Genomic DNA, 20,428 nt, shown 5'->3' with positions numbered 1-20,428 from the left:
CACATAAAATTAAAAATGCGTTTGAAATCATAAAACAAATTCTACACTAAATTATTTATAACATTCGCTCAAGTCATTCTATTGTTGTTTGATGTGCGAATTGTTGTTATCATTAATTTATAACAAATTTACAAGTCGATGACACAATTTATTTAAATTTTAACATTGCCAACGGATGAACGTTGTTGCCATTTGTCACAAACGAAACAAAACAAAACAAAATACAACACCTTCGTTCGTTGGATGCGTTCATTTTGCAGTCTCGTCGGTACGTAATTCAATTTTATGTCGAATAAAAAAAATGTATTACAAACAAATTGCAATGGCGTAGCGAACTTGTCGAATGTTGTTGTTCTTGCAACATGCCATATGTTTTTTCATTACATACATATGTATATTTTCAATGTACTCAGCTTATCTTGTCTGAACTATCTCAATGATGTTGGTGATGTAAATAATTTTTGATTTAAGCTGTTTCATCGAATATAAACGATTCTAGAGTTATCTTTGGATTTTTTATAAATACATTGGAGACGTTATACGAATATTTAAAAAGGCTCATTTTTGGAAATAAAAGTTCTACAAATTTATATCTCTTACATATACAATTCAAAAGATTAATGATTAAAAGATTGCGCCATCATCGACGGCCAAAGCTTGAGTCTTGAATTCCCTTATATGAATTTGTATCAACCGGATTTTTGGAAATTTGTACTAAAAGGTAAAAAACAAGTTAAGTCGGTTTTGCCAAGAGATGTATGCCCCCCAACCTTGAAATCGGATAAAGATATATATGAACCGATCTCGATAAAATTAAACAAAGGTATGTCTGTGCTGTATTTGATATATTTTCCGAATATCGTTACTACAGAGTGCATATTTCTGCTGTGCAGGACAAATTCAATAAATCGGGAGCTATAGCTATATTTGAATCGATTTTCACAAAATTTGATAAACTTCTTTCTAGACTCAATTTGGTCGTTAGTGCCAAATTCCATCCCATTTGGGCTAAAATTACACATTTGGTGCACAATAAAAGGCAAAACAAAATTATTTGGGACAAACAAATTATTTGTGCAAAATTTCTTCTGGAATGGGCAATAAATGCGACCTGTACTTTGTTTACAACAAGTAAAAAAAAAAACATTAAGTTCGGCATTAGAAGAAATGTGACAAAAACCATTAAATTACCGAATATCGGGAGGTACCGTTATATAGGGGCTATACCAAAACGTGGACCTATAATTACAATGTTTCGCTACACGAACTAGGACCCATTATGACCCACAAATACCAATTTTTAGACAAATCAGTGAAAAAATGTGGCAAAAACCATAAAAATACCGAATATCGGGATGTACCGTTATATGGGGGCTATATCAAATCATGGACCCATGCATGCAATGTTTCGCCACCGGAGCTGGAACCCATTATGACCAACAAATACCAATTTCAGACAAATCCGTGAAAAAAGGTTGCAAAAATCATCAAATTACCGAATATCGGGAGGTACCGTTATATGGGGGCTATACCAACTCATGGACCCATACATGCAATGTTTCGCCACCGGAGCTGGAAACCACTACGACCCACAAATACCAATTTTTAGACAAATCCGTGAAAAAATGTGGCAAAAAAACTAAAATACCGAATATTGGGAGGTACCTTTATATGGGGGCTATACCACAACGTGGACCTATACATGCAATGTTTTGCCACACGCTCAGGAACCCGTTATGACCTACAAATACCAATTTCCAGACAAATCCGTGAAAAAATGTGGCATAAATCATCAAAATACCGACTATACCAGAACGTGGACCGATATATCTCATTTTCAATACCAACCATCCTAGACACAATGCAAATAGCTCTGCTAAATTTTGGCGCTCTTCGTCAAATAATGTGGGCTGTATCGTGATTTCAACAGACAGACAGACGGACATCGTTAAATCGACTTAGAATTTTATGCTGATTATGAATATACTTACACTTTATGGGGTCTAAGACGAATATTTAAGGATGTTACAAACGGAATGACAAAGTTAATATACCCTCCTTTCCAAGTTGGAGGACAGACGGACATGAATAAATCGACTCAGAATGTGATTCTATACAGATCATCAAAATTAACTATGGATTCCTTTTGCCTGGTACAAACAAATGCACAATTTCGTGAGGAGGACATAACACTCTGACCATCTTGTTGTTTAGGGTATAAATATCGGTATTTGCAACATTTAAAGGAAATGGAACAAATATATCATAAATTTCGAATATTTTGTATTCATATCAGATTTTTGGTTAAAAGTAGTATTTATATATTGCAAGTTGTATAGAATCGCCGAATTGCAAGTTATGACAGATATGAGAGAAGTACCAGAAGGAGTTCGCCGATATATCCCATTGTGTTAGCAGCAGATCTTGTGTTAGTAGAAATATTTTGATGTGTGGAATAAGAAGAGAACCAGATGCTTATTTTGAATTTTATAATCGTTCTGGTTTTTAAAAATGTGAGGAGGGACCGGAAAAAATGGTCCGATCTTTATAACAGATCTTGTGTTGGTAGAAATATTGAGATGAGCCAAATCTGAATGGAATCGGATGCTAATTTCGCGTTTTAAGCTTCATGGATATTAAAAATTTTGAATATAAAGAGAACCGGATGTTTATTTTGGATTTTAAAATCGTTTTGGTTTTCAAAATGTTCACCCAATGTGAGAGAGGTACCAGAAAAAATAGTCTGACCTCTACCATCTTTATAACAAATCTAGTGGCGCGTGTAATTTGAAGACAATCGGACATCACATTTTATAAAAGTTATATTTATTCAAAATTTTGACCCATTGGAGTGAACCTCTATTCTCCATTTTCACACCTGACCTAGCACTGATATAAATATTAGAATTCGCAAAGTACGAGCAAAATCGTGTTATCCTTTCTCTTTTTGTGCAGCAAAATATTTTTTTTTTTGAAAATTTCGAACTACCAGAAGGAGTAAACCGATATTGCCCATCTCCGAACTTAATCTAAGTTTGATAATAATATTTCGCCGGCCCACTCCTGCGGAACCTCCCCCTTTAAGGGACAACAGTTCAAACAAACAGGCTGAGGGTAAACATCTGTCGGCAAAACCGACTGATACTTTTTATACCCCCCACAATACATAGTATTTTGGTATATTAAGTTCGTCATTCCGTTTGTAACTCATCGAAATAATAATTTTAGACATAACAAAGCCCTGTCCGTCTGTTGTAATCACGCTAGAGCAAAACGAATAAAGATAGGAAGCTAAGAAAAGTCTTTTATTTGCAGGCAGGTCAAGTTCGAAGATGGGCCATGTCGGTCCGGGATATCGTATAGTCCCCATACAACGGTATTCCCCGATATTTGGTATTTTGGTGATTTTAACCACATTTTCCAATGGAATTTTCTGAAAACCCAAACAAAGAGTTCTTTCTGAGTACTTTACCTCCTGGAAGAGAATAGGTCAACGATTTCGTATAGGCCCCATATAACGGTACCTGCCCATAGTCGGTATTTTGATGATTTTAGCCACATTTTTCAATGGAATTGTCTGAAATTCTACACAAGAAGTTCTTCGTAACTATTTTACCCCCTGAAAGAGAATTGCGAATATAGATCCACGATATCGTAGAGCCCACATACAACGGCACCTCCCCATATTCGGTATTTTTATGGTTTTAGCTACATTTTTCAATGGAATTGTTTAAAAATCCGTACTAGAAGTTCTTTCTAAGCACTTTACCTAGAAGAGAAATGTCTATGTAGATCCACCATATCGTATAGCGTACATACAACTGTACCCCCCGATATTCGATATTTTGACGATTAGGGGACATTATTTACCGAAGTTGATTCAAATTTCGTATGTGGAATTCGTAATGGGTACTACAGCCTATGGCTAAAAATTGCGTATGCGTAGGCCCACGTCTTCGTATTGCCTCCATATCTTCGGTACCGTCTGTGCCAGAAAATTGTCTATGCAGGTCCAAGTCTTCATACAACCCCGATGTAACGATACCTCTCTATATTCGGTATTTTTCCAGTTTCGTATTTCAATATTGTAATGGCTTATGACAAAAGTTGCCCATGCAGGTCCACGTCTTCGTATAGACCCCAATATATGGGTTATATTCGGCTTTAATGGCTATTTTAACAGAATTTTTAACGGATGTTATTTTTTTTGAAAATTTCCAAATTCGTTCCAAATGGCAGGAGGTATTCAAAAGTTCGCCTCGGCCGAACTTAAGCTGCAAGTACATAAGAAGCTTGAAGTCATGGCTAGGCATATTTTGTAACATTTCATAAAGGGAGTATAGAGCCGCACTAAAATCCTGCCGTCATTATCCATTATAACTTGACATTAATATGCCTAACCTTGACTTCAAGCCTTTTATGTACTTGCACCCTTATTGCTTTGTTACTTGTTTCAACTACACTTTTCACCAAAATTATTTCAAATTCAGAATTTGAGTTCGCAATAAATACTGCTTTCTATGACATGCAATTTCCTGTGCAGATCCACATCTTCGTAGACCCCCCTTATAATGGTACAACATGCGATGTTTTGATGATTTTAGCTATATTTTTCCAAGGAATTGCTCTAAATTTGGTATTATGAGTTTGTAATGGGTTCTAATTTTAGTGGCAACACATTATCTGTATAGGTTAATGTGATCTTCAAATATCAATGATATATTTTAATGTCATATTTAAACAAGTAAGCGAAGGCTACAGTCGTGCAGGGCCGACTATGTGATACCCTACAACATTACAATATGTGAGAAGCACCCTCATGTCCAAATCCATTTTGGAAGATTTCGGTTTTGAAATAATGACAAAAATAATGTCCCTGTTCTTAACTCTCTTCTGATGCGAAATTCCGTGTCTATAAGTTTTCAATTGTGGCCTATAGAGCGACTACAAAATTAGAAAATATAATTTTTTTTAGTCAATTTGCACCTCTAAATGTTCATCTTAAGAACAAAAGGCTTTAATTTTGACCCCAACCATACTCTTATAAAAAATTTAGTGGGGATCGGACAATAATTGCGACATGCATATAATTTAGAAAGTTTACAATTCAAAATTTATGTCAAATTGTAAAAATCGCATGCGATAAAAAATATGACAAAAATTAAAAAAATTGTAGAAAAGATATTCACTTTTTTATTGGTATATTTTTCCGCGATTTTCTTAGATTTTATCGTTTTCTGGCAAAAAACCATTCCGAATTTATTGGAATTGTGAAAATCGGTCCAGCGGTTCTTGATTTATATGCAGAATAAATAAGATCAATTCTATTACATATATATTGTACATATTTTGTTATATATCCGATTGTTTGGCTATTAGCATCACTGTAATGGTCAGAAGTGCTCTTTAATATATTTGTGATGTGGCTGGGATTGAAAATATTCGCGGCTTAGTGTAAATTTTGCTAATTTCCCAAAAAATTAGAGTCTATTTTACCCGCTAATTATTATCCGATGGCCGCCCAAATTGGTAGGTTTCTGCCCACTCCAAAACTCCAACTTCACGTAAATTTTCGCATCGATTGGTTCATAATTGTGGCCTATAGAGCAAGTGCAAAATCAGGAAATTTTTTTGTTTTTGGTCCATTTTAACCCCTAAATATATTGCGGACATCTTTGAAAACAATAGGCCTAGCCCTTCTCGGCCTAACCCTACCCTTTTTCGTGAGTATCAGACGATAATTGCAATATGTATATAATAGCCCCAACCTGTGTTGTAAGGTGAAAAAATATTACAAAATGTACACCTCAATATTATAAATCAAATCGCATGCGATAAAAAATATGAAAAAATAAAAAAAATTTCACAAAATACTACAAAATATATATTAACATCATTATTGGCATCTTTTTATGCGATTTTTTTAGATTTTATTCTTTTATGCCAGGAGGACATTCAGAATTGACAAAATTTGTCTAAATCGGTCCACCCAATCTTGAGATATAAGCATTTTAGCTCACATCCCTTTGTTTATACACATTGTATATATTTCGCAATATGTATCCGATATATTTACTATCGGCATCTACGTAACGGTCAGAATTGCCATCTTCGTCTTCGAGGTTTAATGGAAAATTTGGCTTTTATATAACACAAATGTTATAGTCTATTTCGCCCACTAAATATTACCCGATAACCATCAAAATTGGAAGGCTTCTGCCCAGCCTTAAGATCTAGCCCCATGCTATTTTCCACGTCGATTGGTGCATAATTGCGACCTGTAGAGCAACTGCAAAATCAAGAATTTTTTCAGTTTTTGGTCCATTTCGACCCCTAAATATTATGTGGTCATCTCCAAAAGAAATAGGGTTCTATTCTGACCTTAACCCCACCTCCATACCAAATTTCGTGAAGATCGGGCCATAATTGCGACCTGTAGAGTGATTACAAATTAACATGGACATACGGACATACATAGCTAGATCGACCCAGCTCGGCGAGCTAGGAAGACCCATATATACTTTCCTATGTGGGAAACCAATATTTCGAGGTGTTACATAATTTTTGGCCCAATCAAACTTATAATACCCCCAACACATAGTGTTGTAGGATATAAATATGTAATCAAATATACCACAAATGCTATAAAAAGCACTTCCCTACAAGACGAAAAGATAATCTCATATAGATACTTAACGCTTCATTTACGAACAATCTATAAATTAGTTAATCCAATCACTTAATTACATGGCTAATACAAATATTTTATTCAAGCGTACCAACGCTCCAATTAAACTAGATCACCCCTATTGCAACAAACTTTCCTGTTGTAGTCAATGAAAAGTCCACAAAAACAAAATAACATCAACACAATTCATTTATCTCTTTTTTCGGTTACTTCAGTCACCTTTTTGCGATATTTCATTGTTGTTGTTGTTTTATTTTTAATACGATTTTATGTGATTCTCTTATTTATCTCGCTAAATCTCTTGCGTTATGGTAAATTAGAATTTTAAATTAGCAGTGATGATGATGATGAATGAATGAATTGTTGGCATTTTACAATGTGTGTGTGTACAGATATGTATATGTGTACAGACGTATATATGTCTGTGTTCGGGGGGATATGTAGTAACATTTGTTTGTACCTGTCTACGGTTTGTTAACATGGATTTGCATTTCAATTCATCGTTTGATCACAGAATAATTTTCCTAGCCGGTTGAGACATAACAAAAGAAGAAAAATTAACAAAACAAATGAAATTGTGTTTTTTGTTGTTGTTGTTTCTGTTTTGTATTTTATGTGATGTGAAGGTCATTACAACATACAATTTGATTTGATATTTTAACAAAGGGATTATGTATTTTTTCTTGCTGCTTTATGCGAGGTTGCGAGGAAAATTTGTTTTTTTTTTTATACCCTACACCACATAATGGTAAGGGTATTATGTCTTTGTGCATCTGTTTGTAACAGAGAGAAGGAAGCGAGATAGGCCCATAGTTACTTTTAAGGATATTCATATAATCACTTTCTGAGTCGATTTATGTATGTCATTCCGCCCTTGTATTCTTGTGAACAAATGCAGGTCGAATTTATTATCCTATTGAGATGAAATTTTGCAAACACCATTTGCTTGGCCCAGGGAAGGAACCTTATTGAAATTGGTGATAATTGTATCAGATTTAGATATAGCTCGCATATACCTTCAAACGATTTTGGGGTTATTGTGCACCAAGTTCTAATGACATGAATTTTGGTACATCCAACCGAATTCAGTCTAGAAGCATGCACATCAAATTTGGAGAAAATCGGTTCTGATGTAGCTATAGCTCTCATATATACAGGGTGAGCTAAAAAAAAAAACTTTTTTTTTAATTTTATTGAATGAACGAAAAAAATGCCGGAAATAGCATCAAATTTTAGAATAGGTTTAGATTCGAATTGATCACCTTTGGCACGAATTATGGTCTTCAAACGGCCAATGAAACCGTCACACGCAGCTCGAATGTTGTTCTGCGGTATTTTGGCCCATTCCCGGTGAAGCGCTTGCTTGAGGTGATCGACACTTTGGTTTTTTTTTAGTGCCAACCTTGCTTTCCAAAATACTCCAGACACAATAGTACAACGATTCGGTATCCGGAGATTTTGGTGGCCATTGTGAGCTGGAAGTGAAGCGAGGAACCTAATTTCGTAAAAATGTTTGCATGCCCAAGGCTCTAATAAACCCTCCAGAATATTTTCGCGATAATATTCGGCATTTATTTTGATGCCACGGTCGATTAATACGAGCGGAAAGCGACAATCGGCTGTTATGGCGGCCATACCATCACCATGGCCGGCGCTTGAGTTCTGGTGGCCAACCGAACGTGCACTTTTTCAGCCGACCTCTTTGGCAAGTAAACACGATCATTTTGTTTGTTTACAAACTGCTGGACAACGAATGTTTTCTCCCCGAGCTCATTTTTCAATATTTGCCGAATGGAATATTTGCGATATGTGTTTTTATCAGCTCACCCTGTGTGTTTTATCCGATTTGATGTTTAAGTCCTTCATATTCGTAATATGCATTCGACAACAATGATATTTGGAACCAGATCTCTTTTATACGGGAGCTCTAATAAATATGCATAGTGGAGTAGGGTATCATGAAGTAGGCTCCGCCCGACTTTTGACTTTTCCTTACTGGTTTTAATTTGATTTTTAATGGATCGGTGCAATTTAACCAACAATGTAACTTATTGCTACATCACATTAAAAATAGAAAGACTTAAGGAACGAACCATTTTACGAGAGCTTCTAAAGGTCTTTTATAATTTGTAGAACTTTCTACAGGTAGTCCATACACAAGTTTTTACGTAGCTTTACTATAGGATATTAGGTCAATGGGTCTCAAGTAGATATGAACCTTTCTACATGTTTTTTTGACGGAAAATATTCTTAAAAGGCTCTATTGATGGCAGACCTTTTAATGCTCTTTTCAGATATGTAAAGCTAAATTCTTTCAAATAATTTAATGTACACAGAAGAAGTTTTGCATAACTTTTACAGATAGAGGACCTTCAATGGGGTTTTCTATAGTTGAAATGTTCTAAATCTTGAAATTTTTGACGAGGTTCAGTCTTGGTGCGTGGCCGCGTGATAATGCTGGATTTTTGGAAATTCTTACCAAATGTCTATAAAAAGTGATATTGAACAACCGGAATGAGCTAGAATTCTCAATTTTGAAATGAGAGTCACTGATGGAGCACAGGATAGATATACCACAGGGTTTTTGCAAATTCCAACTTTAAGGTTACAAAATCTCTTTAAATGATACTTGTCTTCTAAAATGGTATCATTTGGCGTTGTGTGAACAGATGGATCTGAAAACATGGTATTTGGTATGAGAATCAAAATTTTAAGGTTACTTCGGCATATGAAGGTGGTTCTGTGTAAATGTGTACTAAGTGTATCAATTGTAGTAAATGGTACAAAATTTGGAACAGTTTGTTTGAGGGTGGACGGATAAAGGTGGAATTTTGAAAATTTGCATGGAGTCCCTGTTGGTGTTATGTTTGTGATAAAGAGCTGGTTTTAAAATGTATGCTACAAGTGCGCGAAAAGTACTAAATAGTACTATATTTGGTACAATTCGGTTTGCTTGAAATCTGAAAATTTTATATAAGGGTCGATGTTAATGTGTATCATGGACATATGGAGGTGGTTTATCGAAAATGTCTACTATAATTGTACAAAAGTACTAAAAAGTACTAAACTTGGTATTGGGCGAAGGAATAGGGCTGGAATCCCAAAGGTTGATATTGAAGACTTTATTGGTATCTGGTGTTGAGATCTGATGATTATTTTGCAAATGCGTAGTAAAGTATGAATGTTTAGTACGATGTTTGAAGTTTTTAATTATTTTTTTTTTGACTGAACTAATTGTTCATTTTGAGTACTAACAAGTAAAAAAGTTCGGCCGGCCCGAACTTTTAATACCCTCCACCACTTGGTACAAATTTGGCAATTTCCACAAAAAAAAAATAAATAAATAAATAAAATCAGTTAAAAATTCTGTTAAAATCTTAAAAATACCGAATGCTTATACGACGACGTGGACCTGCATAGGCAACTTTTGTCATAAGTTATTACAATATTTAAATGGGAAACTTTAAGAAAAATCTGTTTATATGCACAGACAATTTTCTGGCATGGGCTGAAGTATCCATTACGAACTTCACATGCGAAATTTGAAACAATTCCGATGAATAATGTCGCTAAAATCATCAAAATACCGAATATTGGGAGGTACCGTTATATGGGGGCTATATGATAAGTTGGACCTACATGGCCCATTTTCTGTTTTATGCTGCAGTATCTATTGCGAACTTCAAATACCAAATTTGGAACAATTCCGGGGAATAATGTCGCTAAAATCATCAAAATACCGAATTTCGGGGAGTACCGTTATATGGGGACTATATGAAGACGTGGACCTACATGGCTCATTTTTTGACTTAGGATGTAGTATCCATTACAAACTTCAAATACCAAATTTGAAACGATTCCGGTGAATAATGTCGCTAAAATCATCAAAATACCGAATATCGAGAGGTACCGTTATATGGGGGCTATATGAAAACTTGGACCTACATGACCCATTTACGAACTTAACCTGCCTACTGGCAAAATATACATGTGTGCAAAATTGTAGCCTTCTAACTCAATTTGTTCGAAAGATAGCGTGATTACAACAGACAGACAGACGGACATGGCTAAATCGTCTTAGAATTTTACGCTGTTCAAGAATATATATACTTTGTTGGGTCTGACGTGAGTATTTCGAGGAGTTACAAACGGAATGACAAAATTAATATACCCTCCATAGTATGGTGGAGGGTATAAAAAGGCCTAACTGTTGGGCAGAATCTAAAATTTTAAGGTGGACTTTTCGAAGTAGCGGGAACTTGCTGGTAATATATAAATGTTAATCTGCAGAAATGTTTTAGATAGAAAAGACCTCCTATGGATACAAATATAAATATTCTCTTAACAGAGAACTATCTAAAGGTAATTTATAGTTAGAATACATTCCATAGACCTTCTTTTAAAAACCCTCTCTTAACAGATCCCCACTTAATATTTGCATTCTTTCTAACTTATTGTTTGTTTATGGTTTTTTTTTTCTTGTCAAGAATGAATTTATTACAACATCTTCTTGTTTCTTGTTCGTATGTTTCTCTCAGGCGATTGCTTCATATCTTGAGAATTACAAGACAATAAAATAAATTTATTTTTATTCTTTTTTCTCTTCTTTCCAGCAAATTGACGGCTATGAAGCTGGTGTTGATTATCCAACATATGATTCGGTGCCCAAAGGCTTGTCATTCAAGTGTCAAGGCCGTGCACCCGGATACTATGCCGATACAGAAACTAGATGTCAGGTAAGTTTTAAATCGAAGTATGATATGTGAAATACAGGGTGCGATGAAAAAACTGCAACCAAATTCATACTGCTATCATTTCTAAGCCACTCGTCCGACAACTTTTAAAATTATTCCAGTGACAGCTCATTATATTGTTTACAAGCGTACAAAAGATTTTTGGTGATAGTTTTCCAGAAAAAAATTTATTCGTGATGGAATTCACGTGTGATAGTGTAATTGTTTTATATTTGACTGGAAAACCAGAAATGGCTATCGTTAGAGCACTCCAGCATTTAAATGTGAATATATCTTTTGTGTCTCATACCATCGCTCGTTACCGTGATACTGGTAGCGTAGCCCGACGTTAAGGAAGTGGACGGAAACAAACAGCAACATCAACAGAAATGGTTCGAAAAGTAAAGAAGCGACTTTATCGAATGCCGCATCGCCGTGGCTGAAAAATGGCTCGAGAGCTGAACATATCGGCAAATATTAAAAAATGAACTCGGGGTAAAGTCATTGAAATTTCAAAAAGTGCATGAACTTACACCGCAACAGAAAGAAAATAGACTCAAAAGATCTAAAGAGTTGCTTCGCTTGGCGGAAAATGGTGAAATGCCGAATTTGGTTTTATCCGATGAGAAAACATTGTCCAGCAGTTTGTAAACAAACAAAATAATCGTATTTACTTGCCAAAGAGGTCAGCTGAAAATGTGCGCCTTCGGTTGGCCACCAGAACTCAAGCGCCGAACATGGTGATGGTGAGGGCGCAATCAGCCCTCAGCCGATGGTTGCTCTCGCTCGTATTAATCGACCGTAGCATCAGAATAAATGCCGAATATTATCGCGAAAATATTCTGGAGGGTATATTAAAGCCTTGGGCATGCCAACATTTCGGCCTCAGGCCTTGAACACTCCAACAGAACTCAGCACCATCGCACTCAGCACGCGCCGCCCAAGAATAGTTACAAAATGAGGTTCCTCGCTTCATTTCCAGCGCACAATGGCCAACAAAATCTTCGGATACCAATCGGTTGGACTATTGTGTCTGGAGTATTTTGGAAACAAGCAAGGTTGGCACTAAAAAAATACCAAAGTGTCGATCACCTCAAGCAAACGCTTCGCCGAGAATGGGCCAAAATACAGCAGAGCAACATTCGGGCAGCGTTTGACCGTTTGAAAGCCATAATTCGTGCCAAAGGTGATCATTTCGAACAAATATAAACTTATTCTAAAATTTGATATTATTTCCGACAGTTTTTGCTTTCATTGCATACCCCCCTATAACGATACCTGCCGATATTCGTTCTTTTGATAATTTTTGCCATATTTTTCACGGATTTGTCCAAATATTGGTGTTTGTTGTTCGTAATGGGTTCTAGCTCCTGTATAGGTTCACGTTTTCATATGACTCCCAGTGGCAAAATATTAAACATTTAGGCCCACGTTTTCCTATAGCGCACATATTGCGATACCCACCGATATTCGGTATTTTGATAATCCAAGTCACATTTACCAACGAAATTGTTTAAAATGTGATATTTAAGAAGATTTGTTAGATGACAATCCATAAAGTCTAAAATTGTCGATAGAGATTCCCATTTTGGTATGGCCTCCATACAACTGCCTCACCGACTTTATGGTTTTTTGAAAAGTTTAACAGCATTGTCCAAACGGTCTAACCGGTATTTGTAGTTTGAAGTAGAAAACGTTTGACTTCAGATACATTTATATAGAAATGATTTCTTTACCCAAAGGTGGAGGCTATTAAAAGCCCAGCCCGGCCGAACTTATTATTTTTTTTTTACTTTGGAAAAACTCTAGTTTAGTAAAAACTCTTCGATTTTTTCGAAAGATGTAGGTATTTTTTTCCAGATGTAGGTATTTTTACCCTGATTACAGGAATCTATTTTTTTTTCTTGGGGGACGGACCCGGGACCCGAGATTTTTGACCCGAAAGTCCGGGCCTGGGATCCACTTACCCGATTACCAGGATTCTAACTGGTTGAAATCGGGTTATGCGGATGAAAAGACCCATATCTCTGGACTCAGTAAAGGTATTAGCACAAATTGTAGCATTTTGGGGCCTTTTTTGACTTTTTGGGGATTCTAAAAAAATCCGGGTCCAAAAATTCGATAATTTGACTATAACTTCCGAACCGTGACCACTTACCCCATCATGTGACCACCTGTTGGATAGGTATTTTCATAAACGATACCTATATTATATATATCGGGTAATTGGATCCGGGTCTAGTCGGGGTCTTGAACCCGGACTTTGGGGTCAAAAATCTGTGGTCCCGGGTCCGTCCCCCCAAGGAAAAAATAGTTTCCCGGGTTCAGGGTAAAAATACCTACCACTTACTTTTTATTACCTAAAATCCTAAATTCAAATTTTGAAAATGTAACAAAAATATGGCGAGGTCTAATTATATTTTCGATTAGAATATTTTCCTAAATTTTTTCATAAAAAAGTCATAAAATTAGAAATTGTATTTCACAAATTACCCTTGCATTGAAAATATCTAACTCAATTTATTATTGCCATTAATTTTGGCTAATTTTTATTTCGTTTTTGTTTTATTATCGTTTTTTTTCAGATTTGGCATTGGTGTCTTCATTCCGGCCATCAATATTCCTTTGTCTGTCCAAATGGCACAGTTTTCAATCAGGCTGTTCGTGTTTGTGATTGGTGGTCCAATGTCAATTGTCCGGCCTCGGAACAATTGTACGAAAACAACGATGAACTCTATCGAACCGTGGAGCCCAACAGCAATGGGGGCGATGGCAACACCATTTGATATAAGGCCCAAGAGCCAGAGAGGAGTAGTAGCAGCCGTGGAGACAACAATAATGGAAATGAGGGAAATTTTAGGGGAAGACAAGAGTTAAGAACGCGTGGAAATAGCAATGAAAGAATGTTTAATAAAAATGGAGGAGAAGAACCAAAACAACAGAGATTACAATTAGAATTAGCACCACCACCCCCACCACGAACAACAAGTAGGCAGCAGCAGCAGAGGCAAAGAATAGCACCATTAAGAGCAACAATAGCACCCAGCAGATCGTATCCTTTTAGCCCACCAGAAGATATATCGCCCATATCACCAGCCCTACAAAATGCAGTTACAAGCACCACAACTCGTAATAATACCAAAAATAGTTTTAGAGGCCACATGAAATACTCACAAACAATCCAAAGTAGTCCTAATGCAATAGCATCCCATGGCGGTAGTAGTAGCAGCAGTAGTGGTAGTTCGAGCGGTAGCAGTAGTATTAGTACAAATAGTAATAATAGAAATGAGCTTTTCAATCATCAACATCATGGAAAGATAAAATTCAATCATGATAAACAACAACAACAACAGCAGCAGCAGCAGCGTCAACAATTTCACACAAATGAACAACGAAAACGTATTAACAACAACAACAACAACAGTAGCAGCAACAAGAACAACAAAGAGTCTGATCATCATTCCCGGCCCATGCAAAGGCAACGTCAGCATTCAAAGTCGCAACATCAGTCATCGCAAATCGGTAATTTCAGTTCGGGCAAGAAATCCTCAAATGCCAACACCATCAACAACAACGAAGAGCTGAAAGACTACAAGAGCAAAATCAAAAACAAATACAACATCGATTATGATCATTCACTGGATGAGGAATACGAAATAATTGAGGCCGTCGAATGAATGGAAGAAGGGCACGAAAAGGCTGCACTGATGACGACGACGACAATGATGGCGGTGATGGACAATGGCTGCTTGACCACCATCAACCAAACCGATAACGACAACGACACCAAGACAATGTCGTTGGCATGAAATGATGTTGCTCAAACGATCTCCAAAAATGGACGTTGCACCATCCCTTGAATGGGCACTGAGTACTTGGGGAGTGCAAAATTTGACAGCTTAAATAGTTTGGCATTATGTACGATGTGATCAAAAATAACAGGGAAAATCACACACATTTTCCATTCATCAAAATCTATTTGGCATATGTGTTGCACTGTGTGTGTCTGCGTTGTGAAAATTGTGAAATACGATTGAATTGTTCTTTAAATTGAAAAAAAAAATACTCGCTACAATTAAGTTAAAAATAAGTACGACAATACTGCATTTTATTTTATTTTTTTTTCTCTCTCTACTGGTTGGCTTTTTCAAAAACTCTATTCTCCGTTTGACCACAAAATTTCTATTATTTCCATATTGTAGAAAATTGTTTTTTATTATTGTTTAATTAGTTTTAGGGATAATATTTTGTATTTTTATTTTTTTATATGAATTTTTGTATTTTTTTTGTGATCAATAAAGATTTGAAAGAAATGTTAATTATTTGTTATACCCAAAAATAATGTAACACCTCGAAATATTGGTCCCCGACATAGGAACCTATATATGGATCATCATATCTTGCCTAGCTGAGTCGATCTATGTCCGTCGGTCCTTGTTAATTAGTAATCAATCTACGACATTGAAAATGGAGGAAGGGTAAGGGTCAGAATAGAAGCCTTTGGTTTTTGGAGGTGGTCGCAAAATATTTTATGACCAATAAACATACGAAAATGTCCACTAATCCTCCACCATTCATAGTATTGAGGGTATATTAAGTTCATTCCGCTTGTAATTCATCGAAACAATTTTAGACCCATCAGCGTAAAATTTTAAGACAATTTTGCCCTGTCTGTCCGTCTGTTGTAATTATTTATTGAGGAGAAAGTGTTCACTTCTCCTTCAATTTGGACTTTTTTTGCGCATATTTTTAGCGGAACCAATAGAGCTTTAACATAGATTTTTTACAATATTTTTTGAAGAACTGACAGAGTTTTGAACGTCAAATTTTCAAGAATATTTTTTGAGGAGCCATCATTAAAACCATTGAAGCCTTTAAAGTGAATTTTTAAATAATATTTTTTTAACAACGCCAAAGCATTGAAATTTATACGATTTCTTACAAAAAAAAATCATATTTTTTACGACATTCATGGCCAAAAATTCACAGAATAAAATAGAATCATGGACTTGTTAGAGATATTTTAAACTTTCTTGGTCAAAAACAGTAGAATATTTCTTTGTTAAAATTTGTCGCTTTTGTAGAAAAAATGAAGGACTAAAAGGACAAAAGTTCAGGGGCTTTCAAATATGAAATCCCTGATTTATTTTTCAGAGTCTTAGTGGCAAAAAACTTTGATTTTGATATAGTTGACCTAAATATCGCGGAATTTTAACGAGATAATTTTGACCACTTAAAGTCGTTGCATAATTACTTCTATATCGACTTTTAGTAGCCACTAAATGACTACACATTGTGGGTGAGTTATGCCCTTGTTAAAACCATAGGTTGGTAACATAACTGTAATGGATACTTTTGCTGGGAACATAGGCCGAAGATTTGCATGTAACTATCGTTAAACTAACATTTTAAATAATATTTTTAAGAAGCCTTCGGAGCTAAAAAAAAGTAAAATTTTAAAGATTTTATTTTGTATAACTATAGAACCTTTGGACGTTGCTATTTACACATTTTTATACCCTACAACACTATGTGTTGGGGGTTTGATTGGGCCAAAAATTATTTAACACCTCGAAATATTGGTTTCCCACATAGGAAAGTATATATGGATCTTCCTATATCGCCGAGCTGAGTCGATCTAGCAATGTATGTTCGTCCGTCCGTCTTTCCGTCTGTCCTTGTTAATTTGTATTTAAGCTACAGGTCGCATTTATGGCCCGATCTTCACGACATTGAAAATGAAGGTAGGGTTAGGGTCAGAATAGAAGCTTTTTGTTCTTGGAGGTGGTCGCAAAATATTTAGGGATTAAGATGGACCAAAAAGAGAAAAATTTCCTGATTGGAGTTAGAGTTCAGGGGTGGGCAGAAGCCTATCAATTTGTACCGTCATCTGACAATATGTAGAGGGTAAAATAAAACATAACTTTTATGTCAAAACATACGAAAATTTCAACTAAAGCGCGAATATTTTTAACCCGGCCATATCGCAAATACATTTAAATGTCACTTCTGACCATGATATTTATAGCCAAGATATCGGATATTTAGCAAAATATGTACAATATATATGTAAAAGAACTATATCTTTTGTTATTCTGCTTATAAGTCAAGAACCGCTGGACTGATTTTCACAATTCTCGTCAATTCGAAATGGTATCTTGCCAGAAAAGGATAAAATCTAAGAAAATCGCTTAAAAATATAATAATAAACAAGTAAACAAGCTGTAAGTTCGTCCGGACCATTTGGAACGAATTTGGCAATTTTCAAAAAAAAAAAAAAAAAAAAAAACAGTAAAGAAAGTCTTAAAGTCGGGCGGGGCCGACTTTATGATGCCCTACACCACTTTGCTGTATGATATCTGTATTTGTATCTTTTAAATTCGGACTTGTATTGCCCATTTGGTGCACAATTAATTTGAAATCGGATAGAAATATATATGGGAGCTATATCCAAATCGGAACTGATCTCGATAAAATTTGGCAAAGATATTTTTGAGCTGTATTTGATATATTTCCCTGAATATCGTTGTTACGGAGTGCATATTACGGCTGTGGGTAACAAATATGACAAATCGGATGAACAGTATATATGGGAGTTATAGCTATATCTGAACCGATCTTCACCAAATTTGACATACTAGCTTCTAGACTCAATTCGGTCGTAAGTGCCAAATTCCATCCCATTTGGACAAATATTAGACGTTTGGTGCACAATAAAAGATAAATCGGACGAAGTTATATATGGGAGCTATATCCAAATCTGAACCGATCTCGATAAAATTTAGCAAAGGTATTTCTGAGCTGCATTTGATATATTTCCCCAGATATTGTTGTTACAGAGTGCATATTACGGCTGCGGAGGACAAAAATAACAAATCGGATGAACAATATATATGGGAGCTATAGCTATATCTGAACCGATTTCGATAAAATTTGACATACTTATTTTCAGGCCTAATTTGGTTGTATGTGCAAAATTCCATACTATTTGGACTGATATTACACGTTTGGTGCACAATGAAAGGCAAATCGGACGAAGATATATATGGGAGCAATATCTAAATTTTGACCGATTATCTTCAATTTCAATAGGGTTCGTCCTTGGGCCAAACAAATGATTTGTCCAAAATTTCATCTGGATAAGGCAATAAATGCGAACTGTACTTTGTTTACAAAAATACATGGACGGACGGACAGACGGACGGACATGCATAAATCGACTCAGAATGTGATTCTATGTAGATCATCAAAAGGAACTATGGGTCTATCTCGTTTCCTTTTGCCTGTTACAAACAAATGCACAAAGACATAATAACCTGACCACCTTGTGGTGTAGGGTATAAAAAGAATAAATACATAAAATAAAATACAATCTGTTAAAAATTCTGTTAAAATCTTAAAAATACCGAATGTAGCCGTTATATTAGGGTATATACGAAGACTAGGACCTGCATAGGAAACTTTTGTCATAAGCCATTAAAATATTCATATGCGAAACTTGCAAAAAAATTCGGTGAATAATGTGGCTAAAATCATCAAAATACCGAATATCGGGAGGTACCGTTATATAGGGGCTAAACGAAGACGTAGACCTGCACGGACATTTTTTTGTCTTAGGCTGTAGTATCCATTACGAACTTCAAATACCAAATGTGAAACAATTCCAGTGAATAATGTGGCAACAATCATCAAAATACCGAATATCGGGAGGTGCCGTTATGTGGGCTATACGAAGACGTGGACATGCACAGACAATTTTCTGTCTTAGGCTGTAGTATCCATTACGAACTTCAAATACGAAATGTGAAACAATTCCAGTGAATTATGTCACTAAAATCATTAAAATACCGAATATCGGGGGGTAGCGTTATGTGGGGGCTATACGAAGACGAGGGCCTGCACAGACAATTTTCTGTCATAGGCTGTAGTATCTATTGCGAACTTTAAATACCAGATGTGAAATAATTCCGGTGAATAATGTCGCTAAAATCATCGAAATATCGAACATTGGGAGGTACTATATATACGTCTTCGTATAGCCCTCATATAACGGGCTATAGCACAGACAATTTTCTGTCTTAGGCTGTAGTATCCATTACAAACTTCAAATACCAACTTAGAAATAATTCTGGTGAAAAATGTCCCTAAAATCATCAAAATACCGAATATCGGAAGGTAGTGTTATATGGGGGCTACACGAAAACGTGGGCCTGCACAGACAATTTTTAGTCATAGGCTGTAGTAACCATTACGAACTTCAAATACCATATTTGAACCATTTCTGGTGAATAATTTCGCAAAAATCATCAAAATACCGAATATCAGGCGGTACCATTATATGGGGCTATACCCAAACGTGGACCTACATGGTCAATTTTTAATATCAGAATTCCTGCGCACATAATATACATTTGAGTAAAATTTTATCAACCTTCTTCATTTCCATCGGAAGCTGGAGTGATTTCCACAGACGGACGGACATCGTAGAATCGACATAGAATTTTATGCTGATCAAGAATATATATAAGGGGTCTAAAATGTATATTTCGGGGAATGACACTGTCACTATCGGTTTTACCAATTTTTCCCTGAACGTTATTATTGGAACAAAGTTATTGTTGTTTGTTCGGTGAATTTCTTCAAAAGCAATTTTGAGTTTTCTTTCTAAACTGAAGTATAATTTTAGGCGCTCTTAATTAATTTAACTAGAGCTTACAAATAAACAATGAAAGTTTGTATCCGTAACAAAAAAAGCTTTGCTTGGGTACAATCAGCTGCTACAATAACAAATTGTATGTAAAAATACAACAAAAACAAACGTCAGTCAACAACTTGGCCCAGTGCCAGCAGTGGTTTTTATTTTTGTTTGTTCTCCGTTTTTGGTATGTGTCTCCGCGATAAATATTCGTAAACTCTTGGAAATATTCATAATACCGTTGTAGATGAATGGATATAAAAGTTAACTGATATATTTGTTAATTTATGAATATAATGAAGGTAAGTATGG

At 35.6% G+C, this 20,428-nt stretch overlaps 2 protein-coding genes and 1 long non-coding RNA gene across 3 annotated transcripts in view; all 3 read left to right on the top strand.

Moving 5' to 3' along the window:
- The window catches only part of LOC131806707 (U-scoloptoxin(01)-Er1a-like), a 33,776-nt gene extending 19,569 nt beyond the window's left edge, over positions 1-14,207 (top strand). The window contains exons 3-4 of the mRNA XM_059131314.1: positions 11,302-11,424; positions 14,007-14,207. Of these exons, the coding sequence (XP_058987297.1) occupies positions 11,302-11,424; positions 14,007-14,207 (324 nt within the window). The remainder of the gene's footprint in view (positions 1-11,301; positions 11,425-14,006) is intronic.
- Positions 14,208-14,324: 117 nt separating this feature from the next.
- Positions 14,325-15,558, top strand: LOC109614321 (sex-determining region Y protein-like). Its single transcript, XM_020039740.2, has one exon. The coding sequence runs from the start codon at positions 14,325-14,327 to the stop codon at positions 15,096-15,098; it is 774 nt and encodes a 257-aa protein (XP_019895299.1). The 3' UTR covers positions 15,099-15,558.
- A 4,688-nt stretch (positions 15,559-20,246) lies between these two features.
- The window catches only part of LOC131806697 (uncharacterized), a 33,347-nt gene continuing 33,165 nt past the window's right edge, over positions 20,247-20,428 (top strand). Inside the window, exon 1 of the long non-coding RNA XR_009344142.1 lies at positions 20,247-20,418. This is a non-coding gene — a long non-coding RNA (uncharacterized LOC131806697). The remainder of the gene's footprint in view (positions 20,419-20,428) is intronic.

The sequence above is a fragment of the Musca domestica genome, unplaced genomic scaffold (genome assembly GCF_030504385.1).
Source record: "Musca domestica strain aabys unplaced genomic scaffold, Musca_domestica.polishedcontigs.V.1.1 84, whole genome shotgun sequence".
Classification (NCBI taxonomy): Eukaryota; Metazoa; Arthropoda; class Insecta; order Diptera; family Muscidae; genus Musca; species Musca domestica.
The sequence above is the reverse complement of the archived record's forward strand: the minus strand, read 5'-3'. Positions and strand labels throughout refer to the sequence as shown.

Bases quoted from the DNA above. Each gene is read 5' to 3' on its own strand.
- LOC109614321 (XM_020039740.2), top strand. From the start codon at position 14,325: ATGTTTAATAAAAATGGAGGAGAAGAACCAAAACAACAGAGATTACAA.